General features: G+C 39.2%; 2 protein-coding genes across 2 annotated transcripts in view; both read left to right on the forward strand.

Annotated features, from left to right (window-relative positions):
• LOC306863838 (splicing regulator ARVCF-like) overlaps nucleotides 1-17099 on the forward strand; it is a gene marked incomplete at both ends in the record, with an annotated part of 32429 nt that extends 15330 nt beyond the window's left edge. Inside the window, 10 exons of the mRNA XM_079407380.1 lie at nucleotides 801-969; nucleotides 4553-4570; nucleotides 4983-5054; nucleotides 7819-7946; nucleotides 9654-9804; nucleotides 9884-10076; nucleotides 12111-12222; nucleotides 12323-12410; nucleotides 13423-13499; nucleotides 17007-17099. Coding sequence (XP_079263506.1) covers nucleotides 801-969; nucleotides 4553-4570; nucleotides 4983-5054; nucleotides 7819-7946; nucleotides 9654-9804; nucleotides 9884-10076; nucleotides 12111-12222; nucleotides 12323-12410; nucleotides 13423-13499; nucleotides 17007-17099 — 1101 coding nt within the window. The remainder of the gene's footprint in view (nucleotides 1-800; nucleotides 970-4552; nucleotides 4571-4982; nucleotides 5055-7818; nucleotides 7947-9653; nucleotides 9805-9883; nucleotides 10077-12110; nucleotides 12223-12322; nucleotides 12411-13422; nucleotides 13500-17006) is intronic.
• An 867-nt stretch (nucleotides 17100-17966) lies between these two features.
• Nucleotides 17967-23950, forward strand: LOC306864582 (uncharacterized protein). The gene is made up of 5 exons (XM_079408678.1): nucleotides 17967-18018; nucleotides 19171-19709; nucleotides 21325-21358; nucleotides 22240-23163; nucleotides 23683-23950. The coding sequence occupies exons 2-4, from the start codon at nucleotides 19173-19175 to the stop codon at nucleotides 23148-23150; spliced, it is 1482 nt and encodes a 493-aa protein (XP_079264804.1). The 5' UTR covers nucleotides 17967-18018; nucleotides 19171-19172; the 3' UTR covers nucleotides 23151-23163; nucleotides 23683-23950.
• The last annotated feature ends 893 nt before the right edge of the window (nucleotides 23951-24843 follow it).

A 24843-nucleotide genomic window follows, 5' to 3' on the forward strand; every position in this document is an offset into this window, starting at 1 on the left:
TATACTACATTATTTCATTTAATATAATAATAATAATAATGGTTAATATTATTATTGTTATTATTACTTATTTCTTTTTTTTCTTTCTTTTTATTAATATACCACATTTAAGACAACTTGAGGTTGACCAAAGTGCACTACATGGCATAGTAAACAACAAAAACAAACAAAATAATACATTCTAAAATAATAAATTAAAATAATATTACTATTACTATTTACTATTACTATTATTACCATTTACTTTTTATTCCAGTTGTTTAATTTAATAATACTTTATAAACTAAACTTTAAACAAAACTAAATAATAATAAGAAGAATTATCATGATTATTATTATTATTATTATTAACTAAAGCTAAATATTTATTATTATTATTGTTATTTTATTTTATTTAATATAAAATAATGGTTCATATTATTATTATTATTATTATTATTATTATTATATATTTTTTATTACTATTTACTTTTTAATTCCAGTTTAGTTTACTTTAATAATAATAATAATAATTATTATTATTATTATTATTAAAAATATATATACATTTGTTTTTGTTATATTTACTTTTTAATTCCAGTTTAGTTTACTTTAATAATAATAATAATAATAATAATAATAATAATAATAATTATTATTATTATTATTATTAAAAATATATATACATTTGTTTTTATGTTATATGATGCTCTATGTGCATCTCTCCTGCAGTGTGTTTGAAACATATGTGTGTATTTCTCCTGGTTTTAAAGGCTTCCTCTCAGTCTTACACCTGTGTTTCTCGTGTGTTTTTTCCTCAGTCGGTGGAGAACTGCGTCTGTATCTTGCGTAATCTGTCGTATCACGTGCACAAAGAGGTTCCTGGAGCTGAGAAATTCCACATCCAAGCTGCCAATCACAGCGCAAAATCAGGAGGTCACCATAAGAAGAAGGACGAGCCGGACTGTTTTGGAGGACGAACGACCAAAGGTCAGACACTTACTGAAACATTATCATAACAGCACTCACAAATACATCATTACAGAAGTAAAGTAATACACTTTCACCTCGGCTCAGAATGCTTTTATGACGCCAGATTAATGTAAACACAGCCCACTGTGAACACCCTTGTAATTCGCTTCAACCTTTTCGAATTTTATGAGTGATTATTTTAGGTTCAAGTGTGTGTAAGGATTTGGAAACAAGCAGAGTACGGCTGTTTCTAAAGCAGCTGCTGTTCAAAACTAACCTCAGAATACACTCCGGAAAGAATCGCCATGCATTCGGAAAATCTCAGAATCGCATTTCTCGATTCGCGATGCATCGATTTATTTTCCCAGCCCTACCATTGAGAAGTCTCTTCTGCTCACCAAGGCTGCATTTATTATATTCAAGGACTTGTACCAATTACTGAGTAACACAATCAATAATATGACAATTTTTGTGTTACCTTCAGTTCTGTGTGTGTGTTTGTGTGAGTGTGTACGCATGAGTTGAATTGTCTTTTTTGTTCGTTTTTAAGAAGTTTCAGACATTTGTTTGATACTATGAAGAATTTTTATATATTTTATAATTTTTTATTACACACAATTAGCAGAAATGCGCACCGAATTCGCCTCTCACATGACTACAATCCAGCTTTCTGAAACGGTCACCGCTGATCTGTGTCGGCCACAACACCTCCAGCACTACCACACTGAGCACAGGTGCCCCACAAGGCTGTGTGCTCAGCCCGCTGCTCTTCACACTGCTGACCCACGACTGCACTGCCAAGTTCAGCTCCAACCACATCATCAAGTTTGCTGATGACACAACAGTGGTAGGTCTCATCAGCAACAACGATGAAACGCACTACAGAGAGGAAGTGGCACAGCTGGCTGAATGGTGTGGCACTAACAATCTGTCCCTCAATGTGGAGAAGACAAAGGAGGTTGTGATGGACTTCAGGAGAAACTCCGTTGACCACCCCCCACTGACCATCGACAGCTCGACTGTGGAGAGAGTCAGCAGCACTAAATTCCTGGGGTGCACATCACAGAGGATCTCACCTGGACCACCAACACCATGTCACTCTCCAAAAAGGCACAACAGCGCCTACACTTTCTCCGCCGGCTGAAAAGAGCAAGTCTCCCTCCACCCATCCTCACCACATTCTACAGAGGCACCATTGAGAGTGTGCTGACCAGCTGCATCACTGTCTGGTACGGGAACTGCAGTGCTGCTGACCGCAAGACCCTCCAGCGGACAGTGAACACAGCTGCAAAGATCATCGGTGCACCTCTCCCCTCCATCCTGGACATTTTCCTTACACGATGCTCCAGCAAAACCAACAGCATCGTGAAGGACTCCACCCATCCCTCCCACAGTCTCTTCCAGCTCCTACCATCAGGAAGACAATGAGTGGGCCTGTACAAACCACCTGTACAGTAGTAACACACTCTCCTCTATGTGCACTAGACACTTTACACACACTGCTGCGTGTACACAATCCCACAAAAGACTCAGCAATATATGTATGTTTACATGCTCATGCACTACAAATCATCCTGCACTGTTCCCCAACCAGCTACTGACTCAAAATATCTCTCTTTGCACATGTACAGTATTTGTGAAGCATTAGTATAGTTTGTACTTTATCTTTTATTCTCTTAGTTTGTATAGGGTAAATACTTATATAGTATACTTATAGTTAAATCTGTCAGTAGGTTAGTTGTGTATAGGTTTATAGTGTTTTTTACTTCATTGTTTTATGTCTGTATTTATGTAGCACCGTGGTCCTGCGAGACACGACATCTCGTTCCACTGTATGTCCCCACATGTAGCAGAATAACAATAAAGCTCAACTTGAACTTGAACTTGAACTTCATGTAAGCAAGGAAACTTGGTATCACTAGTGTACAGTTTTCAATGTACATGATACAATTATCTATGTTTGTTTCCTCGTTATGGAAAGTATACATAATTTTATTTATTTTTTAACCCCACTTTATCACTCGTGTGAATTCAAAGTTATTCTGTTCTCTTATAATAGGGCGGTGTTGTAAAGAATAAACGGCTGTCATGTTACTGTCACTGATTAAGACAGAGGAGGGTTTTCATCCCAGTCTGTAAAAGTTTTATGGGGTGGGTTTTCTTTCTGGCAGACTAGAGTTAATTCATTTGCAGTGGTATAACTTTCTCTCATTTATTCAGTTCACTTATTTGTTTGATAGTAATGACTGAAATTAATATAATAAGTTGTAATGTTAATGGTTTAAATGGCCCCCATAAACGTAAGTTTTTTACAACTACTGCAACGAAAAAAGTTTGACATTGCTTTGATCCGGAAAGATCATTTGTGGATGGATGATGTTCATAGATGGAATAATAAATATTACGAGGTGGTCTCTTTTGCTGCGACTGACAATAAAACTAAAGGTGTTTTGAAACCGTTTGAAGAAATTTAAATATTTCCATTTTAGACAGAAATGGTGATAATGCTGATAGAATTGCCTGAACATCCCTTTATGAAAAGTAATTCTCCCTGATCCTAACTCATAATTCTATTTTTTTGTTTTGTTTCTTTTCATGTACAGTTTGCCTTTTAAATAAAATAAAAAATTGTTCACAAAAAGAAATCATAATAATATTCTGATTTGCTGCTCAAGAAACATTTCTGATTGTTATGATGTTGAAAACAGTTGTGCTGCCCAATGTTTTTGTGGAAACGGTGATACATTTTATTTTTTAAAGTTCAAAAGAACAGCATTTATTTGAAATAGAAATCTTCTGGGACATTATAAATGTCCTCACTGTCGCTTTTGATCAATTTAAATGCATCCTTGATGAATGAAAATATTAATTTCTAATTTTTTCAAAAGTATATCTCACTGACCCACTCACATGGACAACATCCAGCTTGAACAGTGCTTATGTAACATGCAGGTTATTTTAGTATCATATTTATTTTTAGTATCATAAATCAAAGATATTATATTTTTTATTAACATTTTGAATTTATTTATGTTTTCAGGTTTCACGATAATTTTGTTATTTTTAAATTTCTTTATAGTTTTTATTAATTTTTATTTAGTATAATATTTATTTAGTTATTTTAGTACTTCAAGCCAAAACTAAATGAAAATAAGAAATGTTGTTTTTCAGCTAGCTGAAATAAAATAAAATGTAAAAAACTTTAACTCAATTTATTTTATAAATTAGGAATTAATAATTTTATACATCAAAGATGCATTAAATTGATCAAAAGTGACAGTAAAAACATTTATAATGTCAAAAAAGATTTGTATTTCAAATTAAAAAATATTTAGAAATGTATTTTTTTTAAATATATTTTATTTCAAGTAACAAAAATAGTTTTATGGTTTTGGTTGACTATAATAACCCTGATAACACCACATTGTTTTGTATGTTTCTAGCAGTGCACGTTAAATTATGACAGTAAATGAAACACAGCCTGCAGTCATGATTTGAAATTCCCAGGTCTCATTGTAATAGCTGTAGTTTTTAATGTGTGTGTGTGTGTCTGATGAGTGTGTGTGTGTTTTGTGTTTCATGGCCTCGCTGGTTTCTGCAGAAGAATGGTTCCATCAGTGTAAGTGTTTTAATTCAGCTTCCCGCCCACCGCCGTCCCACACACACACTCTCACTCTCAGTCTCACTCTCACGCACACACACACACACACACACACACACACACACACTCACACAATCACACGCACACACATTCACTCACACACACACTCACTCTCATGCACACGCACACACATTCACTCACACTCACACACACTCACTCTCATGCACACACACACACATTCACACACACTCACTCTCACGCACACACACACACACACACACACACACACACACACACACACACTCACTCTCATGCACACGCACACACACACACACACACACACACACACACTCACTCTCATGCACACGCACACACACACACACACACACACACACACACACACACTGATGTGTGCGCTGGTTCTCCTCAGGCAAGCGTCACGGAGCCGGGGAGAAGAAGAGCAGCGGTGTGGATCTGTCCAGGAGGAGTCTGCCGATGAAAGGTTGGAGTGTGTTTGTGTTTGGCCATGTTTCATTTGAAACCTGTCTGAAACCTGAGAAACACCGCAGGCAAAACAGAAGCAGTTTAATCTGTACACCCTTCTGCTCAGACGGCTCTGTCTGGTCAGCTGCGTCCTGACAGCCGTATCCCACAATTCCACCAAACTAAAGCAGCCTAACTGTGTTATTTTAGTATTTATTATTATGATATAAATTCATATAATTATAGTATGTATTAATATTTTAAATTAGCTTTTATTTTGATATTATCAGTTTTTGAAAATAATTTTAGTTTAATTTCACTTAATTTATTGTGCTTTTGTTTTCTTAATATTTTTGTTTGGCTTTTATTTTTATTTATTTAGTAATAAATTTAGAACATTTGATTTTAGTCAATTTTAGTACTTAATTTTTTTGATATATTATTTATATTTTATGTCATATTTATTTTACTTCCAGAAAATAATTTTTAATACTTTTAGTACCCTTAACTTATTTTATTTCAGTTATTTACCAAGGCAACATTTCTAATTTGTAAGTTTTTTTAGTTTAAGATTTTTAAATATAATATTTTTATGTCAGCTTTATATCAATTAATTATTTTTAATACTTAGTTTTAGTAAGTTTAATATTTCAACTTATTTTATTTCAGTTGTTTGCTAAGGTATCGTTTATAATTTTTAAGTTTTGTATTTAATATTTATATTATATGTCAGGTTTACATCAGTTAAATAATTTTTTTTAAATTCTTTGTTTTAGTAAATTTAACAGTTAGTTCCCAGCTTTAATAACACATAATCTCTCTTACGCTGATCTGAATCGGTTGTAGATGAGCAGTCTCCATGTCTCCATTTGCATGTTTATAGTAAATATATGAAAATGCATGAATTATTTAAAACAACACTTGCTGTAAACAGCAGAAGAACTGTTTCTTCCTTTATTTTTGCTTGTTATTTCCTCATCCTCACTTGTGGATCAGGAGAGGTGTGTGTGTGTGTGTGTGTGTGTGTGTGTGTGTGTGTGTGTGTGTGTGTGTGTGTGTGTGTGTGTGTGATGCTGCAGGTGATGTTGATGATGCTGGAGTGTGTGGACAGCTTTGATTTCTGTTGATGTGTCTGATGTCGGCTGACAGTGAAGCGCCGGATGAAGCGTTACAGTAATAATCGTAATGAACGTGTGGCATTGAATCTGGTGGAGCTGTTAGAGGACAAACCGCATGAAAGAGCGGATCACGGTGAGCTTAAACACGAAACGATTGTAATTCATGTAACTGGGTCACCAAGTCTGAGAATGACACTATCAGCAAAGCTTCCTGTGCTTTTACCCTCTTACATCACAAAAACATGCCCAATACACACCAAAATCATACTGGAAAATAAAAAATAAATAAGAACAAGATCTTCCCACATTATAGTCAAGCAAATTGTGATGTATTATTTAAAATGTAGCTATACATTTTAAAAGTTTTTATATATGATGTTAGTATTTGTAGTACTGCATTTAATTTGATCTGAATATTTTTTACATGAATGCAGTAAAAATTATAGTAGCAGAGTAATGAAAGTTTAATGAGAATCATTATTGAGGATAATTACAATAAAAAATGTATAAAAAATATTAAAACAAATGCATGACAGTAATAAGAAATTGGAGAGAAAAGGGGGCTTAATTATTATAAAAATATGCTGTCAATGAAACATTTTCATTGATATGATTTTGAAGTGAAATATGAGTTTTCTTGTGTAGTCTCTTGAGAATCATCACTGAAGGAAATTAAAAAAAATAATAAATTAAAAATGAAAAGCAATGCACTATAATAATACGTACTTAGGGTAAATGTGTTTAATTGTTATAAAGAATAATGCAATGCAAGACAAAAAAAATAACAAAACAAAAACAACTTTGAGTCCTAAAATGTTTTTAATTTTCTGCAATATATAATTATTTCATCTTATGATTTTCATAAGATGAAACTTGTGTTTGCATGGGTTTCATGGATAATTAATAATAAGAAATAAAAAATAAAAGTAATGAATACAGTAATAAGAACTTGGGGAAAATTTGCTTAATTGTTATAAAAAATAACGCCATGCAATGGAGAAGAAAAACTGTCCTAAAAGTAGTCTTCATTAACTTTATGCAGTTAGTTTTTTTCTTATGGTTTTGGAGTGAAATGTGAGTTTTTATGAGCTTAAGATGCAGTGCGTTTCTCAGTATGACCTGCACATGTTTATTTGAGGAGGACGGTCTGATGATCTGCTAGCAGGAGGATCATTAGATGTGTGTTTGACTCACTGATGTGAATGAAGAATTGCTGCAGTAACAGAGAGACGCTGTTAGTATGAAAGACACGTTCTGAGATATGAAATCCCTAAAGCCTCACGTGATCATCTCTGCTTTTCAGTCGGGATCAGACTTTCTGAATTACAGAATCTTGAACCTTTTGGTTCAGGTGTGACTGTAGATCTGTTATTCAGTGCTGTTTACCAACTCCAGCATCACCAGTGCTAGTGCTCAGAGTGATCTGAACAAACCTCTGCATTAAATATTAAACTTCAGTGTGTAGCTCGTCCCGCAGTGCTCAAGAAAACCTCTCAGAACATCAGTAAAAGCCTGTCGACCAGCACTCAGTGTTCAAAAAATAATGCAGAACTCTAGTTCGAACAGGATTTGGTCTTCACGTCACACGTTCCCATTTTACATGTATTTTAGATGATTGCATGAATGTCTCATGCATGATTCATGCTAATGGATCTGTTTCTGCAGGCCTGGAGCTTCTGTACCAGCCGGAGGTGGTCCGACTCTACCTGTCGCTCCTCAAACTGAGCCAGAACCACAACACGCTGGAGGCGGCGGCTGGAGCCCTGCAGAACCTGTCAGCCGGACACTGGGCCGTGAGTCACACCAAACACTGACCGTCTTCAACTGACCGTCTGTGACTGACCATCTGTGTTTGACCGTCTTCAACTCACCATCTGCGACTGACCGTCTGGAACTGACCATCCGTATCTGACTGTCTGCGACTGACCGTCTGCGACTGACTGTAACTGACCGTCTGGAACTGACCATCTGCAACTAACCATCTGCGACTGACCATCTGGAACTGACCGTCCATAGCTGACTGTCTGCGACTGACCATCTGGAACTGACTGTCTGCTACTGACCTTCTGGAACTGACCATCCGTAGCTGACTGTCTGCGACTGACCATCTGTGTCTGGCCTGATCGTCTGCGACTGAGGGTCTGGAACTGACTGTCTGCAACTGTCCGCTGTGACTGTCCATCTGTGACTGATTGTCTGTAACTGACCATCTGCAATTGACTGTCTGTGACTGTCTGGAACTGACCGTCTGCGACTGACCACCTGGAACTGACCATCTGTAACTGAGCATCTGCGACTGACCGTTTGTAACTGTCCATCTGTCACTGACTGTCTCATGCATGTTGCGCACAAAAGCTCTCAATCAGATGACCTGTGATCTGATTGGCTGCTGTTATGCAATGCGTAGGTGTTTATGGATGCAATGCAGAGGTGTTTGCAAGGTTCTAGACTGATACTGATGAAAATCACTGGATTTGACTAAGATAGCGAGATGTTCAGTTTTGCTTTGAGGCACTTCATAGCAAGTAAACTAGATCTTCACCAGCAGAACTGTGTGTTCTGATTTGAAGTACTTTTGGATGGAAAGAAATTCTGATCACGAAGTCTATACACATTTTCCACAATATTTTCTGTTTTCTGTACAGTCATACATGGAGACTGCTGTGCTGTTATTTTAATTCTGCAATTATTTAATTAATGTCTGGATTTTTTTTTTTTTTTTTTTACAATATTCTGGTATATATATATATATATACACACAGTATATTACAAAATAAACATACATTATAAAATGAACATTAACAGAAACATTTTAGCTAGTTTGAAAGCCAACATTTCTCATTTTAATTTAGTTAAGCTTTATGTACTAAAATAATTAAAACTAAAGTAAAAATGATTAAAACTATATAGAAATTTATTTTAAAAACTACTAAAAATGACAAAAATACACAACAAAATTAACAAAAATAAAATAAAAATTCATATGAATAAAATATTAATAAAAAGTTATAATAGTATCTCGCTGATACTAAAATAATGCTGATATATATAATATTGGCCTAAATTCAAAATGTAAGTATTTTTATTCGTACAAAATTTTTATGTATTTGAATTGCATATAAAATTCCCATGAATTTGGATTACACAGGGTTTTTTTTGGAAATCGGACCCGTTTCATTTATCTTTGATCTATGAAAAATATGCAGCACATTAAGTTTATTAGCATGTTTAACTTAATACTTTGTAATATAATAATTTTATATGCAATTCAAATTAATTCTAAATTTAAGCCTAATATTTTTATGTAATATTACAGTATTAATGATTTTAGAGAAAACATTTAAAACCAAAACCAAGATGATTTATAGTGTGACTGAGTATGTTTTACTCTTCAGAGTAACAAGTGAAACTGTGTTCAAAACACAAACTTAAAATTACAATACAGAGCAGTAAAGCATGAATCAAAGCTTCTTAATTAAACTTCCTCTTCGTTTTCTCAGTGGTCCAATTATATCCGAGCAACGGTGCGTAAGGAGAAGGGTTTGCCGGTGCTGGTGGAGCTGCTGCACTCCGATGCAGATAAAGTGGTGCGAGCGATTACCATCGCGCTCAGAAACCTTGCCATCGACCACAAGAACAAAGATCTCATCGGTAAGATCCAGAGTAGCAGCTTTACGCTGATGCTCTCCATGTGATGCTGAGGCTGACGGTTTCTCTGCTGCCTGGTCAGGGAGTTACACCATGAGGGATCTGGTCAGTAACCTGCCCTGCGGCCAGCAGCGACCCGCCAAGAACCTGGAGGGAGACACAGTGGTGGCCATCCTGAACACTATACTGGAGATAGTCTCTGAGAACCCGGAGAATGCCAGATTCCTCATCCAGGGACAGGGAATCCAGAAACTGGTCTCAATCAATAGAACCAGGTGGCAAATCGCACAAAACGCCCTATGCCATAGCAATGTGGTAAAACCCACTCAGAACACCTTAGCAATCACCCAAAACACCCTATGAAGTGAAGTGACATATGGGCAAGTATGGTGACCCATGCTCAGAATTTGTACTCTGCGTTTAACCCATCTAAGTGCGCACATACAGTAGCGAACACACACACACTGTGAACACACACCCGGAGCAGTGGGCAGCCAATGTTGTGGCGCCCGGGGAGCAGTTGGGGGCGCGGTACCTTGCTCAAGGGTTTCACCTCAGTCGTGGTATTGAGGTGGATAGAGCGCTGGTTACCCCCCAATTTGGTAAAATCCACTCAAAACACCTTAGCTACCCCATACTAACCACCCAGAACACCCTATACCATAGCAACATGGTAAAATCCACTCAGAACACCTTAGCAACCCCATAGCAACCACCTAGAACACCCTATGCCATAGCAACATGGTAAAATCCACTCAGAACACATTAGCAACCCCATAGCAACCACCCAAAACACCCTATCCCAGGGGTTAGCAAGTAGGTTTGGCATCGGGCCAACAAAAATATTTCGCCACTAGATGGTGGGCCAGAATATAGTCAAAGGATACTTTAAGAAATTAATTGATGAAAAATGTAACTAGTGAGCTGTTACTCTGTGTTAAATCCTGTAGGAGGACAGTCATTAACAAAAAGCCACATTTGTGTGGTGGTGTGCTGCAGAGTATGTGAGCGGAGTGGAGCGTCAACAATTTCCCCTCCGCACTCCGAGCATTTAATAATCACTCCACTCCTTCACTCGCTGACATCAGAAACACCGCTCCGCCTTCACTTCACGTCTAAAGTATTTTGAGTTTGTTTGTAATATCGCAGTTCTGTTCATAAAATATATTTAAAAAATTTAATAAAATAACAGGAGAGTTTCAAAGTGGCTTATTGGAACAGTAGTGGGCAAACTTGTTTTCCTACCACATGACAAGCTAATAACATGGTTGTCAGCATTAAAAGGTATAATTGCTGCTTTTTGCAGTGCAAATTTTGTTTGTGATGAAAATAACTATGTTTTCGTCAGTTATTTTACCTACGGATCGATGCATTTCTTACAGATTTCTGCTCATTCGAAATCGGATACAAATGAAGTCGCACTGTAAGATTACATTTGTTTGAATGCATTATTGAGAGAGCGATTGCGTGTGAATAAGTGTTGTAGTACTTGTTTATCAATCAAATCAATCAAATTTTATTTATATAGCGCCATACAACAACCTGAAAGGTGCCCAGGGCGCTTTCCAGTATAAAAACAAGAAACACAGTAGACAGCAATAAATAAAAGCACAAATATACATAAAAACAACAATCGAGTCAGTGGCTACATATCAAAAGCTTGTCTGAAAAGATGTGTCTTCAACTGCGATTTAAAAACACACAACTCAGTGATGCTTCGAAGCTGTCCCGGAAGTGCGTTCCACAGCTTTTTTGTTTAAATCATGCTTTTAGCAGAAAATATTCAGTAGAAGGATAAATATGCTAAATATGCAAATTGCTAAATATGCAGTTATATTATGGGTTGTTGGCATGAATTGTACTCGTGATGGAGCGGTGGTGGAGCGAGTGAAACCAGCCACTATCAATATAATCTGGGTGCGGGCGCAGGCCAGATATTATTGCTGGCGGGCCAGTTTTGCCTGTTGCGACCGCTGCCCTATGCCATTGCAATGTGGGAAAACCCACTCAGAACTCCTTAGCAACCCCATAGCAACCACCCAAAACACCCTATGCCATAGCAATTTGGTGAAATCCACTCAAAACACCATAGCATCCACCCAAAACTCTCTATGCCATTGCAAAGTGGTAAAACCCACTCAGAACTCCTTAGCAACCCCATAGTAACCACCCAAAACACCTTATGCTATAGCAATGTGGTAAAATCCACAAATCAACTCCCATAGAAACAACCCTAAACAGTAGATGTAAAGCTGTAGTTTTGGTCTGATCAGGATGTTTTCTGTTTTGTTGATCTGTGAACTTGTCAGCCAATCGGTGCGCGAGACCAAAGCCGCATCACACATCCTGCAGACGGTTTGGGCCTATAAGGATCTGCGACACATGCTGTGTAAGGCTGGCTGGAACAAAACACACTTCAAGGTAACAGCAGTTAAAGACGGACGGGCGGATCACAGCCATACTTATGAAATTAATTTCAGAAAGCTTTGTGATGATGATGAATATCCATCGTGTGTTTCAGCCAGCCGTCTCTGGACTGGCCAAAAAACAGAGGAACACCAAGCAAGGGAACGATGACATCACACTGCCCTTAATGGAGAAGAACCAAGGTCACTGATTCCTGCTGCTTGAATGCAGCATATTTATGAGGCTCCTGCATTGATGAGAATGACAGAAGTGCTGTGCCTTCTTCGTTATGCAAGCTTTAGTGTTAGAATTAGAAGATTATTAGTAATAACTATTAATAACTCTAACTAATAATAACTAATTATTAGTTAGAATTAAGCATGTGTGTGTATATTTAATGCACTAATGCGATGAGTGTGTGTGTATTTACAGTTTTTCAGCTGCTTACACACAGAATCTTTCCTTGTCACACAGTTTCTGAAAGCTGACACTCAAACAGCAGAAGCACACACCAGAACCAGACACTAATTCTCAGCCTTTGACTCCGTTTTCAATTTCATTAAACACTTTTTATAAAACACAACAAACAATTCTCTAACACACAAAAATCTGACTTGAATTAACGTAATATTATGGCAAAGGTGTTTGCAAAGGTCTGCTTTTGAGACGTGTTTGTGATATTTTGAATGCAGTGCTTCATTTTGCAAGAGATGTGAGGCATTTTGTGTAATTCTTGGATTTGTGAGTAAAGTTTTGAAAAAAAGAGGCAAAGTTTTGAAAATGTAAGCAGTTGAAAAAAACTGTAATGCAGTGATGTGTGAGTGTGTGTGTGTGTTGCACTAATGCAGTGGTGTCTGTGTGTGCATGTTTATGTGGTTTATGAGGACACAAATGTGTATAATGACATGGGTATGACAGAGGTATTACAATATGAAGGTGGTTTATGAGGACACTGCCTATGTCCCCGTAATTCAAAAGGCTTAAAAAACATACTAAATGGTGTTTTTTTGAAAATTCAAAAACTGCACAAAGTCTCCTGTGAGGGCTAAGTTTAGGTGTAGTTTGTTCAGTATAAAAACCATTACGCCTATGGAGAGACCCCATAAACCACAAAAACCAACATGTGTGTGTGTGTGTGTGTGTGTTTGTGTGTGTGTGTGTGTGTGTGTGTTTAATGCACTTATGCAGTGGTGTGTGTTGCTGTTTCTGCTGCAGATGGATACTGCACTGTTGATCAGGCAGAGCGAGCAGCAGATGCTCCGTGTCACATGATTGAACGAGAAACTTTTCAGGTTTGGTGTCATTTCTGTTCTCCAGAAACTTTCAAACTCTTTGTTCATGTCAAATGTATTCATATAGCATCATTAAAAGCGACATAAGTTGACGAAAGTGCTTTAAAATAATCCAAAACCTAAAATGATAAATGAGATCATCATATAGCAGATTAAAGTCTATACAACTGCTCAAATGCCAAGGAAATGAAATAAGAATTTGATAAAAATGAACATTTGCTGCAGTGAATGGGTGCCGTCAGAATGAGAGTCATCACAATAATCCGCACCACTCCAGTCCATCAGTTAACATCTGGAGAAGACAAAAGATGAAACAAATCCTTCATTAAGATGTTTTTAACTCGAATACGAGACGAGTCCATAATCCATAATAACTCTTCCTCCAGTGAAAAAGTGTTCTAGTGTGAATCAGGAGAGAAATCTGCAGATCAAGCAGTGTTTACAAGACAAAACAGCTCTAAACAAATATGTGGCTGGATTTTGATGCGAGAGACAACAGCAGATGCACTTTTTCACTGGAGGAAGAGTTATTATGGATTATAGACTCGTTGTTATGCGTCGGTGGTTGTAGCAATAAAGCTCTCGACGAAGGAATGAAACAAAAAGGAATATTCTTTAATCAATGGCGTCAACTCACATAAGACATTATTAACTTAAGATCCGACCAACACAGAGGGAGAACTGAGGACTTATAAAGGGAGTGGAACAAACGAGGAAACAAGGTAATTAATAGAACACAGGTGATGAATATAACTAATTAACAAAACTGGGTCATGAACTAAAACAGGAAGAACCAAATATGGGCAGAAAGGAAACTAAACAGAAACAGATATATTACAGTATCTCCCCCTCCCGGAAGGTGCGTCCCGCACCGTAACAGTAACAGTAACATCGGGGAGGGGGGGGCGGGCGTCCTGGAGGCTGGAGCAGGACCAGGATAGGACAGGGGAGCCTCCAGGACGGATCAGGAGCCTTGGGAGACCATGGCAGGACTGGAGATTCGGGAGGCCATGGCGGATCTGGAGCCTTGGGAGGCCATGGCAGGACTGGGGATTCGGGAGACCATGGCGGATCCGGAGCCTTGGGAGGCCATGGCAGGACTGGAGATTCGGGAGACCATGGCGGATCCGGAGCCTTGGGAGGCCATGGCAGGCCTGGAGATTCGGGAGGCCATGGTGGATCTGGAGCCTTGGGAGGCCATGGCGGATCTGGAGCCTTGGGAGGCCATGGCAGGACTGGAGATTCGGGAGGCCATGGCAGATCTGGAGACTCAGGAGTCCATGGTGGATCAGAGTCCTTGGGCGGCCTTGGCGGATCGGGGTCCTTTGTGGCCTTGGCCTTTGGCCTGGCCACACAGACTGGGACTATATGGCCCCCCCCCAAAATTTCTTTGGGAAAGTTCCCCTCTGGGGGCCACATTGGAGGAGAGGGCTCTTGGGGGCGCTCGGGAGGAGCGGTAACCTGAGGGCGCTCTGGAGGAGCGGGCACTAGAGGGCGCTCTGGAGGAGCGGGCACTAGAGGGCGCTCTGGAGGAGCGGGCACTAGAGGGCGCTCTGGAGGAGCGGGCACTAGAGGGCGCTCTGGAGGAGCGGGCACTAGAGGGCGCTCTGGAGGAGCGGGCACTAGAGGGCGCTCTGGAGGAGCGGGCACTAGAGGGCGCTCTGGAGGAGCGGGCACTTGAGGGCGCTCTGGAGGAGCGGGCACTTGAGGGCGCTCTGGAGGAGCGGGCACTTGAGGGCGCTCTGGAGGAGCGGGCACTTGAGGGCGCTCTGGAGGAGCGGGCACTTGAGGGCGCTCTGGAGGAGCGGGCACTGGGGGGCGCACGGGAGGCGCGGAGCTGGACGGAACCAGCGGAGACGAAGGAGAGCTGGACGGGACCAGCGTAGATGCAGGAGGGCGCTCTTGCAGCGCGGACTCTTGAGGCGCTCTTGCAGCGCGGACACTTGAGGGCGCTCTTGCAGCGCGGACACTTGAGGGCGCTCTTGCAGCGCGGACACTTGAGGGCGCTCTTGCAGCGCGGACACTTGAGGGCGCTCTTGCAGCGCGGACACTTGAGGGCGCTCTTGCAGCGCGGACACTTGAGGGCGCTCTTGCAGCGCGGACACTTGAGGGCGCTCTTGCAGCGCGGATTCAAAGGGGCGCTCTTGTAGCGCGGACATTAGAGGGCGCACGGGAGGCGCGGGGCTGGACGGGACCAGCGGGAACTCAGGACGGCTGGACGGGACCAGCGGGAACTCAGGACGGCTGGACGGGACCAGCGGGAACTCAGGACGGCTGGACGGGACCAGCGGGAACTCAGGACGGCTGGACGGGACCAGCGGGAACTCAGGACGGCTGGACGGGACCAGCGGGAACTCAGGACGGCTGGACGGGACCAGCGGGAACTCAGGACGGCTGGACGGGACCAGCGGGAACTCAGGACGGCTGGACGGGACCAGCGGGAACTCAGGACGGCTGGACGGGACCAGCGGGAACTCAGGTGGGCTGGACGGGACCCTCTTGCGAGGTGCGGGGATAGGCGGACACAAACGAGGAGCAGGCACTGGATGGTACTGGTGAGGAGAAGTTTCTGGCGTGAGCATGGGAGCCGAGAATTCCGGGGGAAGAGCCTCATCCAATAGCCCCCTGTCCTTAACCTGAGGCGTGGGCGGCGGAACCCTCTTCACCGCAGCTGGCGCAACGTTCATCGCCCTTTTCGGCGGCTTCCTCCTCGCCGCGGGCGGAACATTCCTCGCCGTCTCAGGCGAATGGCGACCCGTTCTCCCCAAAACGGGTGGCCTCCGTAAGCCGCGCCAGGCAGCCTGACATCCCACGCAGCACGAGCAGGGGCGAGCCGCGAACGGCGGCGTGAACCCCCGCAAACTACGGGAACCAGCTCGATCATCCCGAGCGGTGATCTCGTTTTCTTTTGCGGTCGGATCTTCTGTTATGCGTCGGTGGTTGTAGCAATAAAGCTCTCGACGAAGGAATGAAACAAAAAGGAATATTCTTTAATCAATGGCGTCAACTCACATAAGACATTATTAACTTAAGATCCGACCAACACAGAGGGAGAACTGAGGACTTATAAAGGGAGTGGAACAAACGAGGAAACAAGGTAATTAATAGAACACAGGTGATGAATATAACTAATTAACAAAACTGGGTCATGAACTAAAACAGGAAGAACCAAATATGGGCAGAAAGGAAACTAAACAGAAACAGATATATTACACTCGTCTTGTATTCGAGTTAAAAACATCTTAATGCTGGATTTGTTTCAGCTTTTGTCTTCTCCAGGTGCTGAGCAAGTGATGCAATGCTACATTTCTCCAAATCTGATGAAGAAACAAACTCATCCTAATCTTGGATGATCTGAGAGTGAGGAGCACATGTTCATGTTTGTGTGATAAAATGTACTGCATAGTAGGAATGATTTTCTGAAGAGCTATAATATAAACAAAAATATAAATATAGCATGATGGACAGAGGTGCTTTAATGGCTTCGTGATGCTGAATGTGTTTCAGGGTGTGAATGATAAGAGGCATTTCATCAGGACCAGCAGGCCGGCGGTTGGTTTAGTGGAGCGAACGCCGCAGCCGCTGGACTCATGGGTCTGATCCGGCTCACGGTAAACCACATTATCACACACTCATCGCTTCAACTTCTTTTCATTTATCAGTGAAGCCATGAAGGATAGTTTCTAGTTATATCTTTGTATCATCAAACACATATTAGCAATGTAGAGTTTCATCTAATATTGACTTGAACTCTTTATTTGAATAGGTTGGAGATCCACTTTCAGACCTGCATTTAGACTGACATCATCAGCCTTCAGCACAATTCCCCAGAGAAATACAGCATATCATACCTGCTCATGTCCACATCGATGACCTGTGCTAAACAGAGCTGGATCCGTCTGAAAGTGGAATTTGACTCTTTGCTGCTTTGGCAATCTTCACTGTTAAACTCAACAATCATGATGATGTGACGAGTCATTTATTGATTGTTTATGATCTTGTGTTGTTTATATTGCTTATTTTTTGTTGATGAGTCTCTAAATTGATAATAGCGTTCCAATCACACAGACAATTTCAGCTCTGTATCTAAAGTTTTATGCATAAAAAGATCATTAAGAATATTAATAGGTTATTGAGACTGGAAAAGCAGAAACTGTACTTATTATAGTCTATATCAGAGATTTATTTCATAACATCAGTGATTTAATGGCTTGAGAAATAAACATCAGAGTTTTATCTCTTCTTAATACATTTATTTCGTCATGCATCTAACAGAAAAATAAATGAAATAAAAATAAAATAAAACGTATTCTTGCTTCGTGGCAATTAATGTCGCAAGCTGAATGATTCGCTCGTCTGCTGTGCGTTCGAATCTTCTGAGTGATTCGAAAGAAAAGAGTCGATTCAAACGATACGAGTGTGAAGCGTTTTTTGAAATCGCATCCCATCGGTTACAGAATCACTGAAGCTTCAGATGCTGATCAGAAGAAATCACAGACGGAGAAGAGCAAAACCACAGGTGTGAGAGACTCAATATTCACTTTTAACCTGCTTTATATGATCTGGGATCGAATCTCTTTAAAACAAGACGCTGAATAGATCATTAGTTGATGTAGATTCAGAGCAGTTTCACTGCATTTTAACTGGGCATAAGAAGATGTATTATTTTTATTTATTTATTACAAATAAGTTTTATAAACATTTATTTAAAAAAAAAAATAACTGTTGGGGGAGATTTGTCCAGGTCAGGATCATTATGGGCTAGTTAAAACGAATAAATAAATACATATACTTAAAATAAAAAACATTAATTTTGACTAATTTTCATTTAGATTAAGTAGCTACTGAAATAATTCAAATAAATATTAATAAAAACTATAAAGACAGATGTAAAACTAATAAAAAAATGCACTACAAAAATTCTAAAACTTTAACAAAATTTTAAATAAAAACTGATTCAAAATATATTTTAAAAAGCTTAATTTTTAAACAAGACAGCTACAGGGACTGTTTGTAGCTTGTAAACAGGTTGTAAACACTGATATGTGAATGAGTATTGCATTAACTCTTTCCCCGTCAGGGTTTATGAAAAAAGTTGCCAGCCACTGCCAGCGTTTTTACTGATTTTCACTAAAATTTCATGGAATATTTTGTTGTATGAATATCTGAACATGCAACACAGCAAAATAAAGATCAGACCCTCTACTTAAAATAAATAAATACATATCCTAAATAAATCAATAAAATGTATTCTAGCTTTAAGCATTCTTTTTTTATCAAAACTTGAACATTTTGAGCAAAAAGCAGAGAAAATCACATTTTTATCAAATACATCTGGATCATATTCAGCACTATTATCAAAGCAAAGATACAGTATATAGCTTCCATCAGAATACCAAAGCTTGTTTCTAAATTGACATTTCACTCTGTAGCATCAGGCAGTTTTCATTTGCTGTTAGTGTTGACGATCACATTATTTTTCATATGCATATGCTTACATGTGAGATCGCTTGTTTCTGCAGCTTCCTCGCCTGTGTTTTTGATCGAGTGATTCTAGACTCATTCAGGAGATGTGTATTAGCGCCTCTGAGCATATAGCAGTGAAAACACGGAAACCCGGAAAATTCCTGTTTGACGAGGAAAGAGTTATGCGATGTTTCTTTTTGTCCAGCAATGTTGTCAGGTCCTGCAGAAGCTCCATCCTCATCCATGAGCTCCTCTGATGTTCAATCATCAGCTACTAATGAACCGGAGCAGGATTCTGCTTCACAAACCCACCACCGAAACAAGAGCATCAGCGCGGCCCATCCTGCCATCTACTTAAACACTCGCTCTCATAAACTGCTCAGGAGAGCCATCCGGATATGGAAGATGCCGATTCCCATACTGAACTTCACCAGATCTTTGAAGCCAAAGCCCAGAAGCTTCCGAGAGCAACTGAAGCGAGTGGAATTGCTTCGTAATCGGTCTGAAGACTCGAATAGTCCGAAGCCGATGACTCGCTCTGTCAGAGACCAGCAGCTGTGTAGCTCCGGGACAGACTCCTCTCCATCACCCTCCAGCTCCTCCCTAAAGTCCCACCGCAGCCTCCGCACACGGCCGGTCCACATGCACCGCAGCCGCCGATATAAGAAACAGTTACAGCTCTACGGGATGCTGTCCAACAACAGGAGACGCAGACAGAGCGATGAGAAACCGCACAAGCTGGAGGTCAGTGACATGGACACTTATATGTGACCCTGGACCCCAAAACTAGTCTAAAGGTCATTGAGATTTATACATCATCTGAGAGCTGGATAAATAATCTTCCCATTGATGTATGGTTTGTTAGGATAGGACAATATTTGTCTGAGATACAACTATTTGTAAATCTGGAATCTGAGGGTGCAAAAAAATCTAAATATTGAGAAAATCTCCTTTAAAGTTGTTCAAATGAAGTTCTTAGCAATGCATATTACTAATCAGAAATGAAGTTTTGATATATTTACGGTAGGAAACTTACTAAATATCTTCATGGAACATGATCTTAATATCCTAATGATTTTTGTCATAAAAGAAAAATTTATAATTTTGATCCATACAATGTATTGTTGGCTATTGCTGCAGATATACCTGTGTTACTCATGACTGCTTTTGTGCTGCAGGGTCACATATTAGCTGGAAATTACTCGTTCGCTTCTAAATGAGTGAATGTCCTTCATTAGTTTCTACAGAGCCCTTAAGGAGACATGATGGAGATGGATAAATATGAGATGGGAGGAAAAGATTTTTTCCAATGCTTTTGCGTTCACTCTCAAAACTTTTCCATTGCCCAGAAAAACTTTGCTTTAGTTTACAATTTGTGTTCTCTGGTAAAACATTTGCGTTCCACATAAAAACTTTGCGCTTTCCAGCTAAATTTTGTGTTTTTGCATTTCCTCACAAAACGGAAACTTAGTTTACAATACATTTTCGTTCTTTCACAAAACTATTGCATTGCATTCGCTCACAAAACATTTGCGTCCGATCTTAATACTATTTACTTCCTGTCCTGAAAAAGTTGCGTTCTCTTGCAAAACATTCACATTCGCTCCTAAAACATTTGTGTTCCCGCAAGAAACTTTGCATTCTCTCACAAAAGTACAGAAGTATAGGTTTTTCTACGGATATTATTTCATCACAAAAAATTATGAGAGAAATTACAATGTTTCTTGGGGAGATTTATTTTGTTGTTGTTGCACTGAAATATATATATTTTTACTCCTACCTCTCTATTTTTTACCATGTCCCTTTAAACCCAAAGTATACTTCGGTTATTACGAGTGCGAGAGTACGCGCATGTCGCGCATTGAATTTGCAGTAATGAGTTGTTCCACAAGGTGGCAGCACTGATCCGAGCCGTTGTTTCACAGTAGAAAACAAAACTAAAGAGACGGAACAACAACAGCAACAAGTGCTTGTTATGAGAGAGACACAACTTTAGATTAAAAGAGTACAAAGATATGTTTATCGTTCATAACCTCTGGAGAAATATAGTGCAGATACTGGACTGAGATGAAGCTTTCTAGAGCGCATGATATCAAATGGAGAATCCTTTGAAAGGCTACTGTATACAAAAACGAAGTATACTTTGGGCTTTAGGGCCTCCGTAACTTCCTGAAGCCATTCGCTAACTGTCGTTATTTTGAGAGTAAAGTGTCTGAGTACTTTCAGCGGTCACTGTTCAGTATGTCCTGCTTCGTCAGTGTCTTCAAGTGTTGTTTTCCTCACCGAACATCTCATCAGAATCTGTGTAGATCAGGACTCATGGATGTGTCAGTCTGCATAATTAACCTTTTCATTACAGGGTCAGTCACCTGCAGCGTCCACTTGTGTTAAAGGTCAGTCTTTGAATGTTATTTGAATATATTAATTCTCCAAGTGTGCACAAAGACAAAATCAATTTGTTGAGGTTTCCAGGAGTTCTGGGTACATGCAAATATATACAAGAGAATAGAAATAAATTTGCAGTTATAAAAATAAAAACAAGTAATACATACATTTATGTGCACATTATGTACAACTGTATAAATATAAATATATTGGCCGATACATAGTAAGTATCTGTCTATTTATTGCCTAACACCCATGTGGCATAAACACCATATAAATATCATTTTAGACATTTTAGACCGAGTTTATGATCTATAGATATCTCCCTTTTAAATTAGTTAAAAATATTATTGTTATGAAAGACAAAACTGGCTAATTATGGCCAAACATACCCAAAATATAAACATGAATGTTCAAAAGTTTGGTTTCTGAAAGATGTTTTAATATTTTTGAAAGATGTCTTTTCTGCATTTATTTGATCAAAAATGTAGTAAAAATGTGAAATATTTTTTTAATTTAAAACAGCTGTTTTCTATGTGAATATGTGTTAAACTGTAATTTATTTCTGTGATCTGCAGCTGTATTTTCAGCATCATTACTCCAGTCTTCAGTGTCACATGATCTTCAGAAATCATAATAATATACTGATTTACTGCTAAAGAAACATTTATTATTATTATCAATGTTGAACACAGTTGTTCTGCTCAATATTTTTGTGGAAACTGTGATGCTTATTATTTTTCAGGATTCACAGATGAATAGAAAGTTCAAAAGAACAGCATTTATTTTAAATAGAAATATTTTGGCATGTTATAAATGTCACTTTTGATGAATTTAATGCGTTAAGTTTCTGAATGAGCATTCTCACACATGTGATTTGATCTCACAGGCTCCTCTGAGATTCAGGATGATCACAGAGCTTCGTCGTCTACCCAGAGTCCTCCAGTGATCCGGGCGCCACCAAGAAAAACCAGTCGCCGGTTGTGGCGCCGACAGCTGGACAGCAGCAGTTCAGACAACAGCCCGATGACCGCTAACCCGATTAACAGCGTGAGACAGGACACACTAGAAGATCACAGACAGCGAGCTGGGAAAACAGACAAACAGACTCAAAACAGAAGCATTTCCTTTTCTTTTGCTGATGTTTCAAGGGAGTTTGATTTCCCTGATATTAATTCTAGTGTAATCAAAGAAGCTCCTGCACCTGCACAGAGAACCATTAACGGCCATGATTCATCTGATCTCAAACTGGACGTCCAAACCAATGAGGAATCAACTCAAAAATCCCTAAAGATCACTGGAACGAACACAGAGGAACATGAGCGAGACTCAAATGAACAACATTTGCATGAAAAGCCTGACACAACATCACTGGACTCTGAAGCGTCTTTAGTTTCACAGCTGACGATCTTTAAAGAAGATCTCCAACACTGTGAAGATGCCACGGAGATTAAACAGCAGATGGTTTCACAGGAGCCAGTTCGGTTCAAGAGTCCTTCATCCATCAGAAACACGCAGTCTAATGCAGTCGCTCTTCAGAAGCCAGACACTCCCAGACCCAAGTCAAGTGTGAAATGGAAGAACGTTATGATGCAGAGAGCGCTGTGTTCTTTTACCTTCCCGTATGAGAATCAGGATCCAACACACGAAGCCTGGTGCAGATTTACGCTGGCAGACGATTCAACACACGCAGACCGACGTGACACAGACAGAGCTGACGTGACACCTGAATGTCCTGAGAAACCAGCTGAAGATCACGCCAAGAACGGAGCTGCAGGAGACGCTTTCATATCACAGTAAAGGAACAGCTGAGGTTTGTCAATTACTGATTCTTTCAATGACATAAATCAAGATATTCTATATTGTATTCATCACGTTATTAAAGGAATAGTTCACCCAAACATGAACATGTGCTCCTCACTCTAATATCAGGATGAGTTTGTTTCTTCATCAGATTTGGAGAAATGTGTCTCAGCAATCGATGCTCTGTAGTGAATGGGTGCCGTCAGAATGAGAGTCGATAAAAATATCACAATAATCCTCATCACTCCAGTCCATCAGTTAACATCTGGAGAAGACAAAAGATGAGACAAATCCAGAAAATACGAGTCCATAATCTATAATAACACTTCCTCCAGAGACATTTTCAGATCATTTTAATTTTTAGTTTAACTATCCTTTAAAGGCATGTGACTATGTGTCTTGTGTACATGATCTTTAGTCTGGACAAGAAAGTGTTCTTTGAATATTGTCCTCATTTCTGCAGATGTTTTGCCTTTATGCTTCTAAAATGAAGATGTTTATGTCCATTTCTAATCTGTTCCTCCTCCAGTCTTCAGGCTGTCAGATGCTGCTGAATCCAGGGAATTCAAATGAAGACGAGAAGCATCACAAGAGCTGTTGGACATCAGGGACAGATTTTATATGCTTTATATTATATTGATTTATGTTAGCCCTACTGTGAACTGGCATTTTTTGAGCATTGACATCTGTGAGAATGTATTTTTTGACATTTGACCACATGATGGCAGTGTTACACAGTCACACATTTTCACTGATGTGACCTGAAAACAGACATAATAAATATGAGCATCATTCACATTTGTTACACCAGTTTAACTTTAATATCATATATTAATAATCTAAATAAATATTTGAATGACAAATCTTTATATATATATATACATACATAATCATTAAGACGTGTATCACAATATAATATATTATGTTAAAATATTAGTTTACTTCACTGCAGGAGAACAAAGGTTGTTTTATATATTGTGAATAATTATAAAGTGTTTTACTTTGTTTTTCATGCATCTGCATCTTACCTATAATACATTTGTTAATTAATAAATAATTAATTTAGATTTTAATATGGTAACATTGAGTAAAAATTGAGTTCTTGAGACAAAACAAGTGAAGTGAAACTGTTAATCAGGGTTTCAGGAAACTGAACAGATTCTTCTTGGTGAATTATACATGATACAGTGCAGAAAAAAGTTTGGTTTCCAGCCTAGTCATCATCACACAGGAGTTTCTGCATCTTCTTACGAATGAAAACACATGTTAACACATTTGAACAATTAGTGTGATGCTCATTTGTTTGATGTTTAACAAGTGAAGCTCGTTTTAGTTGCTAAGTAACTCGAATGGCTAAAAAATTGATTATTTCCTCAACAAGGAATAATGACTTAACAGATGCATGAACCACTTCAAAGTATTTGTGATTTATTTGCAGAGAATTGTGGGTTAGATGAATATTAAGAGTTTAAACAGTGAAATCCAAGCTTTCTAATGATTGTGCCTAGTGCATCTTTTCACAGGAAGAGCAAAGGCTCTTTTAGCTCACAAACAACCTGTGTTTGTTCGGAGGGATTCTGTTAAAGCTGCTGGGAATGTGGGCGACATTTCTGACGCTTGCGTGAGACTTTGAGCTTCATTAAACTGCCAATTGAACCTCAGCAAACCGCCTCATGATCAATTATAGTGC

Source organism: Barbus barbus (assembly GCF_936440315.1).
Source record: "Barbus barbus genome assembly, chromosome: 45".
Lineage (NCBI taxonomy): Eukaryota > Metazoa > Chordata > Actinopteri > Cypriniformes > Cyprinidae > Barbus > Barbus barbus.

Excerpts from the sequence above, each read along its gene's own strand:
- LOC306864582 (XM_079408678.1), top strand. The coding sequence starts at position 19,173 with ATGTTGTCAGGTCCTGCAGAAGCTCCATCCTCATCCATGAGCTCCTCT. Across the intron at positions 19,710-21,324 it reads AGAAACCGCACAAGCTGGAG|GGTCAGTCACCTGCAGCGTC; the intron begins GTCAGTGACATG and ends TTTTCATTACAG. Across the intron at positions 21,359-22,239 it reads AGCGTCCACTTGTGTTAAAG|GCTCCTCTGAGATTCAGGAT; the intron begins GTCAGTCTTTGA and ends TTGATCTCACAG.